Source organism: Natrix helvetica, assembly GCF_964273705.1.
Source record: "Natrix helvetica genome assembly, chromosome: 2".
Classification (NCBI taxonomy): Eukaryota; Metazoa; Chordata; class Lepidosauria; order Squamata; family Natricidae; genus Natrix; species Natrix helvetica.
The window spans coordinates 230,811,571-230,825,110 of NC_138552.1; the positions used below are offsets into that span (position 1 = coordinate 230,811,571).

Genomic DNA, 13,540 nt, shown 5'->3' on the forward strand with positions numbered 1-13,540 from the left:
ACATTTGACCTTCATTTTAACAATATTGGTAAAGTACAAGTATACTTGTACTTTCAAATACCTAAAACTAGACTTAGGTGCGCTACATCTGGTGCAAATGATTAGAATATTGTTAGAGAAGATTTGGAAGGAACTTGTCTTATTCAAACCTGAGACATTACTCTTAGTTGCTGAAGTGTGTGGTATCATGGGCCTATATCAAAAGATGTCTCCGAGGCTTTCAGAAAGAAGATAATAATTGTCTATGACTTTGGGAAGCGATTTAGAAAGCTTGCCAAAAAATTGGATATTAATCTTTCCACTGCATAAAAGATCATCTGCAAATGGAGAATATTTCAAACAACTGCCAACTTTCCCAGGTCTGGCTGTCCCATCAAGTTCAGCCAAAGAGCAGAACACAAATTGCTGAAGGAAGTTTCTAAGAATCCCAAAATTTCATAATGTAACCTACAACTAGCTGCTGTTACTGCTGATATCAAAATGCACGAGCTGCACAAATTAGATCTATATGGAAGGTGGGTCAAGAGGAAAACTTTGCTGTTCAGAAAAAACATCAGGGCAAGACTAAAGTTTGCTCATGAACAGATTCTAGGCAAAGCCCAGATCTTCTGGAACAATGTCCTCTGGACAGAAGAGACAAAGATTGTTATTTGGCCACAGTACCAGAAAACATGTTTACTGAAAACCTAATATATCACCAGAAGAACCTGACACCAACTGTAAAGCATGATGGTGGAAATTAGGTTAAAGTTAGGGTGTGATTTGCTGCACTGGGTAGTTCACCATCATAGAATCTACTATGAATTCTTCATTGCATCAGTGGGCGTTTAAGGCTAATGTAATGTTTGAAGCTTAAACCTCAACTAAAAGTGAACCTTGCAACATGACATGTCAAGGAATAGCTGAGGGAAAAATAGAGGGTTCTATTTAGAGGTATGGCCAAGTCAAAAGCTGGACCTGGGGTGCTGTGGGGCAATTTGGAATGGCTGCGCATGCAAGAAACGCCTCAAACATTGCATAGCTGAAAGAAATCTGGAGGAATGGGGGAAAAAATCTTCCCAGGTGATATCAGAGCTGTTAGGCAGTTATAAGAAATGCATATTTGAGGTGGTTTCTGCAGGCGTTAGAGCAAAGCATGTGAGCAGTGAACCGGTAATAACTGGTTCAGGAACCCACCCCTGATACAGTAGTATTTAAAAATGTATGACTCTTGAATTTTCCATATTTCTGCATAAATATTACCTAAAATTTGATATGTTCTCCACACAAGTCCTAACAACCTAGTTAAATGAGTAAATATATATATATACATAAGGTGCTTTTTCAAGAGGCAATTGGACTTTCTTTTTCCTTGAAGATGTTTCACTTCTCATCCAAGAAGCTTTAGTGCAATTATTTTTATGATGGTTCTTAGTGCTCTTGGTCTGCTATCAGAAGAGTGTTCTGTGAACAAATTTAGATGAAAGAAAGTTCCATCTATCAAACTTGAAAAGGATGCTATTTATTTTTACCATCATACTCGATCCAAGAGGAGTCTATCCTGAACAACTTTGCCACTAAAGTCAGTGTTCTATACTTTTTCTCTTGAGTTTTTCTATCCGATCATTATGTCCCAAAGTAGGTAAGATAAGGATCCCTTTCTTAATGCAAATACGGAAGATGGAAAAAATGTGCTGTACAAAGGACTTTTCAATTTAGAATAATGCTCAACCAGGTGTATTTTGTTACTGATGCTGAATTTCCATTCAGTTCTCAGCCCCAGAAAGCCGGCTAGACGGCTGCATGCATGTTAAATGAAAAAAGATACAATGCAAATAGAGTGATAAATAATAAGCAAATGGAATAAGGAAATACCACAGGAAAAGACAGATGAAAACTCATGTGACAACTTCAGTAGTACATTGAATTCTGACTGAAGTAGATCTATATGAATATTCTATCTAACATGACGACAAAATCATAAATGAAGTATCTTGAAAAACAATTATTTTCTCTCTGACCTCTATCGGAATTTAATATACTTTGTATTTATGACTCAACTTTACTTAATATCTTTACTTACATAAACTCTGTTATATTCTGAAAACTTTAGTTGCATCATAGCATTTTAAAAGGTTTTTTTTTTAAATATTGTGGTTCAGAAAATCTTAATCCAGAGCAGTTTAGAGTTCACGTTAAAAGTAGAAGGAATAATGTATAGTCACAAAAGGTGTACTGCAGAGGTGATATTCAGTCGGTTCTCACCGGTTCGGCGAACTGGTAGCGGCAGCTGCTCTGTCTCCCACCCCCATGAAATGTGCAACCTTCTGCGCATGCGCTCACATTTGTGAACTGCTAGGAAAGGTAAGTGAATCCCACCACTGGTATATTGCTATCAAAATCAACAAGATACAAAAGCAACAAAGGAAAAATTAAAAACAACCACTTAAAATGTCCAGGAGTTTGAAAGTGTAAAACGTTTTCAAAATAGTGTAAGAACTGTTTCCAAGGCCGGGGGCTACGCTTAGTTATTTTGTTTGGGACAAGGATTGCAGGGCAAGAGTAAGCAGGCAGGGCTATATCACAGTGATTTTTTTTTTAAAGGAAAAATGGTATAAAATGAGCAATATTTGTATGTTGTTGTTCTGAGTGCACTGAATGTTTTTTTTCATATACTGTACTTTTTTTTAAATGACTGAAAACTTTCATTGATTTTTTTGGCAACTCAAGAATCGATTGCTAAATTCTGGTAATATAGATAAAAGGGGTCCTTAGTGGCCTAGGTGCTGACTGAAAGGACCTACTATAAATGTATTGAGTAAGGTGGTTCTTTCTTAAAAGACCACTGATATGGAAAAGCTTCTCTTTGCTGCTATGTGTCTCAGCTCTAAAGGTGGGAGTATTGTAATTTAAGGGCTTTTAGTGAAAACTGTTTAGAAGCAGCTGGATAGAAGAGCATGGGATCCTCAAGAGACAAGCTGGAAAGGGCTCTAAAGAGCAAAAATGGCACCTTGAACTGGATTTGAAGCAGACTGAGAATAAACCAATGAAGATGTAAAATTGTTAAAAATATGCCACTAGTGAACTATCCCATCAGCATTCTCCTGTCTTTCGCTTTGCTTTGAATCAGCTGTAGCTTCCAAAGTGTCTGGTGTCCTCACATACAACACACTGTTGTTGTTAGTTGTGAAGTCATGTCCGACCCACCACGACCCCATGGACAACATTCCTCCAACATTCCTTCCTGTCCTCTACCATCCTCTGGAGTCTATTTAAGCTCATGCCTACTGCTTTGGTGACTCCAACCAGCCATCTCATTCTCTGTCGTCCCCTTCTTCTTTTGCCCTCAATCTTTCCCAGCATTGGGCTCTTCTCCAGTGAGTCCTTCCTTCTTCAATATTCATATCCAATTATTACTTATAACACTACACATTGTATACATTATTATCATTATCAATTATTTATTTAACTATATCTATTGTCACTAAATTTCACTAAGTTTAACTAGTTTTAAATTATACTCTTCCATCTATCAACCTGTATCTTTCCAGTAGCAAAACAGTCTCATATCTTCTGCCATTTGTGGTGTCAGTCCTCTAATCATCTCCTTAACCAACTTTGTATGGACTCCTCTTAGCAACTCCTTGCTTATAAAATCTCTCATGTAATTTCGATGCCCTTCTTCTGTTTCCTTAAACAGCTTATCTTTGATTGTCGGTAGTGTTATCAATGATATTGCTAATAAAATTTCTCTCTTTAAATCCACAAATTCTTTTGTTTCTTCTTCTGTACCTTGCCATCTGGGGTAGATTTCCCCTGCATTTAAAGCCTCTTTCAGTATTCCACTTTTTCCATTTTCAGAGACAAACCATTCACCATAAATATCAGCAGTTTTAATTTATATTCATTTTCCTCTTCGATTTTTAGGATTTTAATCACCACTTTTTCCACTTGATAAACATCTCCAATTTCTTCATCATAATTTGCTGTTAGATGCTCTAAGTCTTCCAACTTCTTCTCTATCCTCTCATATGTGTTTGATAATTTCTGTATTTCTGAGAATATCTTTTGCAGACTTAAAATTTCTTTCTGCTGTTGAAATTGTGCCATTATCTCCAGCTAATGAACACTGCTGCTCTAGCTTGGAAGGTTTTAACAAGATTAAGCATAGATTCACAATAACATTTTATTTTCACCTTTCTCTGGTTAGAGATATACTATACCCGTGACGGTGAACCTATGGCACGCGTGCCACAAGTGGCATGCGGAGCCATTTGTCAGGGCATGCGAGGCACTGCCCTGTCAGCTGGCCAGCTGAGTTCACCTTTTTAAAAGCCATTTTTCGCCCTTCCCAGGCTCCAGAGGCTTTATAGGAGCCCGGGGAGGGTGAAAAGAGCCTCCCCCCCCGAGGCCCTCCGGAGGCTTCAGGGACTCCGGAGGCTTCCCTGAAGCCTTCGGGACGCTTAAAACGACCCTCCGAGCAAACCGGAAGTGACTTCCGGGTTGCTCGGAGGGTCGTTTTAAGCGTTCCGAAGGCTTCAGGGAAGCCTCCAGACGGTCCCTGAAGCCTCCGGAGGGCCTCCGGGGGGTGGGGGAGGCTCTTTTCACCCTCCTCAGGCTCCTATAAAGCCTCTGGACCCTGGGGAGGGCAAAAAAAGCATGTAAAAATGGGGGGGGGGTGTCGCACGTTGTGCGCGCATACGCACTGGGGGGGTGTCGCGCATTGCATTATGGGTGCGGCACGCCCGCACATGACCCCCCTGCACTCCCCCCACTTGTGGCACGCGAGCCAAAAAAGGTTCGCCATTGCTGTACTATACTATATGTGCTTTTGTTGGCAGGGTGATGTCTCTGCTTTTTAGTATGCCTTCTAGATTTGTCATAGCTTTCCTCCCCAGGAGCAAGCGTCTTTTAGGCAATCTAATTCAGATGCTATCAGACAGAACAGATCACTCTTGTCATAGTACCTCTTGTTGCCTTGAAACTCAAGCACCCTGCATTTATGTGGAGCTGAGGATCTATTCCCTGAATTTGGGAGATAAATTTTTTTACTTTTGCAAAGGGGCTTTATTGACCATTCGAAAATATGAATCACTAAGTAATCCAGATAAAGAAGCATTTATCAAAGGGGATTTTCAAGTAGTTATATAGGGGACAGAAACAAATGACACCTACAAACAGTGTATGTGCTACTTTAGAAAGCAAGTGATCAGAAATTGATTATGTGTGAGAACTGAACACAGTAAACACTGATTCTAGACAAAATTTCACAAGTAGCAAATTTATATGAGTGATGTTACTTTCCTGCAAGGTTTGTATGTTTCTTAAAACTTGTAAGTTTATTTGAGGGCTTCCAGGATCTGCTCCCGCTGATTAGTTGCTGAAAAGGCTAATGTAAAAGAAATAGTTTGGACTCAAAGGACAAAAAAATTATATCCTGAACTTCAAAAGGAAATATGGATGCCATGCTAGAATGCTAATATCACCTTTATTAAAAAGGCAATATGCCTAAACATCCAAGTAACAATATGATGGGTACCTATAATTTCAGTTTGATTAAAGACTACCATACCCTCAATGTTATGGGAGTGGATAGACATTTTTTTTTTCCAAGGCGATGGATGATGTATTTTTTAAAAACCTCAATGTTTGTATTTAATTTAAACTACTTGAATTATTTATCTATTAACAATGGAACACCCACACAGTGTTTCCCATCCATGCAGTTACATCTACATCCCCAAGGTTGAAATTAATACCTCACTCGGTTTCATAAAACGGAGGAAGGGAATTAGTAGCTGTTTGGAAAACAGAGGCGAAAAATGCCCTAACTTGCCTCATCCGTAGGTTACAGAAATTGACAAGTATACGGACACTACCTTACGAAATCAAAGCACTTAGTTCCGCCGGCACGCCTGCCGCCTCGGCTGCCTTCGGGAACGGAAATAAAGCTGCTTCGTTGCTCAGTTCTAACCGCCCGCCAGTAGGGGCGCCACTCTCAGCCGCGCCTGCCCCAACCTCCCCTTCCCCCCCACCTCGTCTTTGCTTTGCGTCATCAGTGCGCGCCTGCTCGTAGGAAGAACCCGCCCCAGAGAGGAGCTGCCGGGAAACGAAAGTGAATTGTGGCGGAGTATGTAGAGTTGGAGTGGAGCGGGGAGTCGGGCTGCCGTTCCTCCCTGCCAAGCCCAGCCGCACCTGTGGACAGCTCCGAGCCCTGCTCTTCCCTTCTCTTCTCTTTGTTCCGGCACGAGGCAGAGCCCCCTTCCCCTCCCTTGTGAGTGTAGCAGGCAAAGGCCCGGGGCGGGAAAGCGAGTGAGACGAGGAAGGTGAGGGCTGGCTGTGCACGGCCGGCTTCTCCGGTCCGCCCTTCGTGCTCTCTCCCACGGTTCGTTCCCTCCACACAAGAGGATCCCATCGCTCTCGCTCTCCCCTGCCTGCTTCTGTGCCCGTTATAAGCATGGCGATGATGACCTTTTCCCACCGCAGTCGCCCCGCATGCCGTTGGCCGTTTGCCCCTCGCCTCTCACTCCTCTTCACCTTGCCTTCATCGCCTCGCCTTTCTCTTCGCCTCCGCCCGAGCTTTTTTTTTGGGGGGGGGGGAAGCTCTCTTGTTAAATTAGCCTGGGGTTATCCAGATCTACTTCCAAGGAAATAGGTTATTTTGGACCCAGCGGTGTTTTGTTTTGGAGGCTCACCTGCTTTCAAGGTTGCCCATTTTGAGTTTGCCTGAGTTGACTTTAAACTTTTTTCCCAACCACCTTTTGCTCCCGAAGTTTCTCCATGGGGCTTCCTTATTACATTTTTTTGCTCTATGTATAAAGTGCCGTTTGTTTATTCTTTTATGTCTGTATCTTATTCAGTAAAGGCATTCCTTCCCTCTCTTGCAAAATTAAGTATTTCTATCCCTCAGGAACTGATACCCCAATTAAAATTCTATCTTTATAATTCTGAGTATCTTATAGTTTAAAAAGTGACCATCCAATTCACGCCCCGAGTCCCTTTTTGGGAGAGGGGGCGGTTTAGAAATCTAAAGAAATAAATAAATAATAAATAAATACACTTTCCTGTTTCCATTGGGAGGTTAGGCATGGCATGGCATTGAGGCCAAAAAACATCGGAATAAAGTTTTGATATTATATTTCATTATTTTGGAAAATATAGCAATGTATTCTAGCAAATTTGTCTTATGTTCTAAAGTTAATAAAAGTCAATTCTCTCTTTGCTCATTTTTTCCATCACATTATACTGGAATAAGGCCTTTTGAATGAAATTGGCATTTTTAATATTTGTAGTTTTTCTTAATGCTTCAACTTTTTTTTTTAGAAACTATAGTTTTTTGGGTACATGTTATAAATACATAAATCCCACCTAACTGGTTCTATGTTTATTATCCCTCTTCTTTTTCTCCCTAACCTATACAAATCTTGATTCAGCAATTAATTCCATTGTATAAATGGGGCTCAAATAAAAATATTTATGATTCTATCACAAATGTACTGTTTTTAATTTCATTTTTAATTACAATACAATATGATCAGAGAAAGAAACAAGAAAAATAGAAAAAATGGTATAGTATATCAGTTTGAAAGCTGGATTCAATATTAAAGTAAATATTAATTTAAATAATTGACAGCTATATCAGTATGAGTCAATGTATAAATCATAAAAATACTCCAATGTTAGGAGAAATTTACCAAATTTTGTGTGTGATATGAACTCACTTCTTGGATTATAATCCTAAAATAGTTTCCAAGCCTACCTGAATTTTACATCAAATTTAATTAATTTTGATATCATTTTTCTGGCCAATTATGAAATATTTATGCTTTCCAATAAAAAGCATAGTGTAATGAATTTTAGATGGTCTTAACATGTAAATGTTGAATTCAGTATATTTTGTACAAAAGTAAGTTTTAATCATTTAGTAATAAAATGAAAATGTTTATGATTTAGAAAGAAACTTAACGAATTGGTGTCATCTCAGTAAACAGGCTTAATATTCTAATCTTTTACCTTGTTAAATTACTCAGGAGAAATAACATTTTATTGAAATAAGTATAATAGTTTTTTTTAAATAACCAATGCGCTAAATGGAAACAAAAATGTTTTGGAAGGTAATTGTGGGGCCTATTTAGACATGTTATCTTTGAAAACAGACAGTGGTAGAGCTTTATTTTTTCCTTTCCTACTCTTTTTCTTTTAAATGAATAGTATTTAAAATGCACAGAGGCACTCCAATTTTCTATGTTAAATATTTATAAAAAGATTGGAAACTAGGATATTCTATTGCCTTAGAATTATGTGATGTATATGAATTGGTTGGTAAAATATACTCTATTTTCTTACAGTAAAAATGAAGAGAAGAACAGACCCTGAATATGGCAGCCCACAGAAAAGGCAGAAAAAAAGGATAGAAGAGTTGGGTTTGACTCTTAGTTCCACATCAGATGATGAAACCCAACTTAATATTAATCATGCAATTCAAGGTACTTATTGAAGCAATCATTACATACATTCCTGAAGCTTTCAGTCATCTTGGGGAACATTGGATGATGGAGAATGCAACTATGACATTTTTAAAAGTCCCATGCTCAAACAATTATCTCTAACTTTGTTGCATTTAATTTATAGCAATCTCCCCACTGTTCTTAGTTGAATTGTTATTAATGAGAGCTCTGTAATAAAAATACTACGAGGTATCAGTATTGTGAATCAGAAGGTAGTGGAATATTTTAGCCCAACCCAACAAGGCCTTGGGATATGTAGTTTGAGCAGTCAAAGAACATTCAACATCTAGTCACAGCTACAATAACTGCACAAATGACAGAAGGAAGCCTGTCAGGTTCCAAAAATCAACACATGTTGAGCTTCTTCTAAGCAGTTTTCTTTATTGTTCCTTGCTTATATATAGAAATCTTTCTAAACTAAAGTAGACTACTTGTACCATTAAACCTACACTCTGAGAAGTCCTAGGGAAGAGCTGTGTTAATCCCCACCCACCCACACAAAGTATTTAAACTTCACTTTTGCTCCTCTAGAATCAACTCCCTTCAAAGTAAATTAGTGTAAAATGGAATGTTTTTAGCTTGTACAACCTAAGGATATTGACAAATATATGGAAAAATGAGGCCAGCTACGTATTCTTTGCATCTTTGTGCAGTCTGAATTTAGTAATCAGTTAAGACAGTGCTGTCTGTATACACTGTAATCTATAAGAATAGATTGTAAAAATAAATGATAAATATATAAGTGAGGAGTAATATTATCTTATTGGCTTTGAAGGAGATGGAGACAAATCCTGTGGCTTTGAAAAACTAGTTTGATATCTGATTTATAATTTTAAGACGGACTCAGAATGAATAGTTGCTTATAAATGTCAAGCTGTCTGGAAAGGATTGATCCTTTTATCTATCTTCATTCCAATTTGACTTTCTAGATGGATTTGGAAATGGAAGCTACTTTGGTGGATAATATTGCTGTTATTGTATCACTCTTTGCTCCAAAGAATCCCAATGCTATGCACAAGAGAACAATTTAAAAGAATTGATATACAACTAAACCCCTCATGTCTGTTTGATTGTTTATAACCTTCAATTTAGTGAAACAGTGCCTCACAGGACAACATTTGTGAAATAGCATAGCTCAAATGGGCTAACTTATAGAATGCATCCAAAATCCAGGATGTATGAGTCCTATGGGATTGAAATTTGGCAAAATATATCGGATTCACTGCTGCTGCATGGCTTTGCTACTGTGGTCAGTTACAGTCATGTGCTTGTCTTATCCAACACTTTCTGCCAACTTTCTACAAGGAAGGTCAGTGGGAAAGCTGGCAGGAAGTCAGCAGGCATTCCAGGTCCTGCTGCTTTTTTGATTTTGGTCATTCTGATTCTGTTTAGATAAGGAAATATACAATAACAACACGTCATGAGTTGCTAGACAATAATACAAAGTTATTAATATATTATTTATATTATTAATATAAAATAACTAAGTCCCAAAGACGTTAAGAGTACAGACATCTAAAGCAAAGTTCATTTTCAAACTATCGGCTGAAATGGTTGTTTTTTGTCCTACATTTGTCTGTTTTTAGTTACTGAAAACAGCCTGGAGTTAGGAGTTCTCACCAAGACAGCTTTCCTTCTACCCATCTCACGTTAACTGATCTTAATATTTAGACTAGGAGCAGGGATGTTATTATGTACTATATGGATTGGATGGTTTTGTGGAGAAAACATTTTAAAGTATTTAAATTATTAGAAAGCATTTCGATTAATAGACATCAACACCTTAAGCTGGGATGCTTGGAGATTGATAAATTCTCTTGACATATCAATGGCTTCCCATTGTACCTCTCTTAGCTTTTGGGATTATAATAGGTTATTATAATGGACTGCAGTTACACTACAGAAATTAGGTGTTATGTGATCCTGTTTCAAATGGAGACTGCAGCTAACGGATCCCTTTCTCACATTCTCTCTATTCAAAAGATCATTTCTGTTTGATTATTCTCAATCTTCATGTGTTTGGAAACAGGAAAGAAGATGTGCATGTTCCAGATTCCATAGCTCTGTATTAGGCCACCTAGTGTGAATGCAGTTGGTATCAACTTCAGAATGTGACATTTTAGAAATCTAAAATTTCAGAGAACTGCTGCCCAATAATGGGACAGTATTGATAGTTCAAACGGATAAAAGGTAATCTATGTTTGTAGATCATGACTAATATATGTTGTGATGCTGATTTTTCAAGCTTCTATTTCTTCTGTTTGGTTTTCAGATTCTTCCACCACAAGCAGCAGTGAATCTGATAGTGAGAACAATGCGAGGCGGCCTTCTTTTGGCACTTTCAGCAATAAATTCAGTGCAGATTCCCTTGTGGAGGGCACATCTTCCCGCTACTCAATGTACAACAGTGTGTCCCAGAAGCTCATGGTGGGTCAGAATACCTCTTGCTCTGTAGGATCTGCCAGCTTGATCCTGAGAGTAAAATTAGAGTTTTTCATTCTTTATTTGTTAGGGTATCCTTATCCATTGATTCCGGATTTTCAACACTACTAAAACACCTCTTTATATTCTTGGAGTGTCACAATAATGTAATAGCCTCTTAATGGAGCTTCCTTAATCTTCTGTCATTTAGTTAAATATTTCTGGTCTTTCCCTGGTTTTGTTATGTCTTCAACCACCATAAAGCCTGTTACTGGCAACACGTCAGGGTTAAAATAGTTTAAGCTACTATTATTCAGAACCTAGTAATTATTCTTTTCTGTTTACCTCCAGGAACTAGTAGTTTGATATGAGGGCATTTGTTTTCACTTTCAAGGATTTTGAAATTCAGTGCAATCTGTGTGGAATAAGCTTCTAGTTCCATTTTACAGGTAGTCCTCAATTTACGGCCATAATTGAGCCCAACATTTATGTTGCTAAGTGAGAAATTTTATGACTTTTCTTGCCACATTTATTAAGTGAACCACTGCGGTTGTTAAATTAGTAATATGGTTGTTAAGTGAATTTGACTTCCCCATTGACTTTGCTTATCAGAAGGTATAAAAGGGGATACATGACCCCGGGACACGGCAACTGTCATAAATGTGAGTCAGTTATCAAGCATCTGAATGTAAATCACATGACCATGGGGATGCTGCAGCAGTCGTAAGTGTGGAAAATGATCTTGTCACTTTTCCAGTGCCACTGTAACTTCAAACAGTTATTAAGCAAACTGTTTTAAGTCGTACTTGAAGAACAATTAGGGAATTTCTAGGGAAATCAGAATTTTCTTTTTTAGTTCAGCACACTAAACTGGCTTCCCTTTCATATTGTTTTCTGCCCTAATTTTCAAATAATTTAAATTGATTTGTTGCTTAATTTTTTGGGTTGTTTTATAGTATTTAAATTAATTTTTGAAAATTCTATTTTTTAGGTATTGTAGATTATATTGTTTCTGTTTTACACAGACTGTATGTCACCCTTCAAAAGGATGCCTTATCACCAAAATATGTACATTAAAAAAGTTTTAAAAAGCAAAGCATAATTGAAGACTTAAGAGCACGATTACTTTGGGTAGGATTTTCAGTAGCTCTTAGGAGACAATTAAGTGAGCATCTTGAATATCTCTGTGTTACATATATTATCAATATGTATTTAACTCTGTACATTTATTAGTATTATAGGGGGCATGGATTAGACATGAACTGAGTTTACCCGTATGATTTTAATATTTTAATTAATAGACAGTGTTGTCTTTTACAAACTAAATTATCCCAGAAGAATCTGAATGATAGAAGTACAGATGCATTCCTACTTCAGTGAATCTTTAAAGATAAATGAAATTCTTTGTTTAGGACCTTTGGCAATGTATTTCCTATAAAAATGCATGTCTGTATGTAACACATTTTTATATACATGTGTATTTGGTGCTTGGAAATATATGTTTACATGACCTTTTTGAAATATAAGAAATATAGGATATTTCCTTTTAAGCAAGCACTAAAAACCTTAAAGAAGTGCAAAACAAGTCTGTTTTATGAAAAAGTCAGATATGATCTTTCAAACATTACATGAAGTAATATTTTTGTACCAAATGTAATATACTTGTAATGTATATTAACAAACATTTTAGTATGTTAGGCAGAATCACGGATTACTTCTGTGTTGGTAATTGGTAGAAAATGAGCCTTGAACTTCCTAAAAGCCATAGTTACTTTGCATCTTCGATATAACCACTGTGTTTAAGAAGATATGGTTTAGTTAGTGATGGGGAACAGCTTTATTTGGATGCTTTATGCAAATTGGGATTTGTTCAGTCATGGTTGCTTAAACAAACCAGAATGAGTCTTTGAGGTTGAGCAAAGAAATAATAGTTTTCTTTTCTTTTCTTTTCTTTTCTTTTCTTTTCTTTTCTTTTCTTTTCTTTTCTTTTCTTTTCTTTTCTGGTAATCATTATCAAAGTGTTTTCGTTAACTGTAAATGACGGTTTTACTTGTCTTTGGGAATATTTTCTTTTTATGGTGTAATTTGTCTATAGGGATTTTATGGATTGAGCTTGTTTTAATGTGGAAAAGTACTTATGCCAGTTGTTTTGTTTTGTTTTGTTTTTACCACTGTGACTTAGGGTGTGATATCTTTCTGAGAAAGGGATAGAAGTGCTGCAGTGTTTATGTTGAGATTGTTTTTTGGAAAAGTAAAGTCTCATTTTTCTTTATAGAAGTGTGGATGTATTTTTGCAGTGTGTATATTTTTTCGTTTAATATTCTTATGCAATAGTATTTTTATTGAAACATTTTTTAAAGATCAACATTATTTATCAGTGTAAGAATATATCTAAAAGCAATTTGTACAATTGCTTTATAGAAACAAAATGTACAGAAACAAACTACTTTGTTATTTTTTTTTACATTTAAAAAAAAATATTATTGATCCAAGGAAGTACATCAGACTTCCAGTGTTCTAATGTAGTAAACTGGCAGCTAACAGCACACATGTACACAAGAAATTAAGTTTTGCTATTGTCTTGAGAAAAATGGGCAATAAAGCAATAAAGCTACATTAGTATTAGTTATTAA

The 13,540-nt window shown here is 36.9% G+C and overlaps 1 protein-coding gene across 4 annotated transcripts in view; it reads left to right on the forward strand.

Annotated features, from left to right (window-relative positions):
• Window positions 1-6,028: 6,028 nt before the first annotated feature.
• Window positions 6,029-13,540, forward strand: part of CMTR1 (cap methyltransferase 1) — a 41,984-nt gene continuing 34,472 nt past the window's right edge. Inside the window, exons 1-3 of one of the 4 annotated variants that reach the window (XM_081942157.1) lie at window positions 6,029-6,364; window positions 8,328-8,465; window positions 10,759-10,913. In XM_081942157.1, coding sequence (XP_081798283.1) covers window positions 8,333-8,465; window positions 10,759-10,913 — 288 coding nt within the window. In that variant the 5' untranslated portion in view covers window positions 6,029-6,364; window positions 8,328-8,332. The remainder of the gene's footprint in view (window positions 6,365-8,327; window positions 8,466-10,758; window positions 10,914-13,540) is intronic. The other 3 variants (XM_081942155.1, XM_081942156.1, XM_081942158.1) reach the window with 3 other exon arrangements.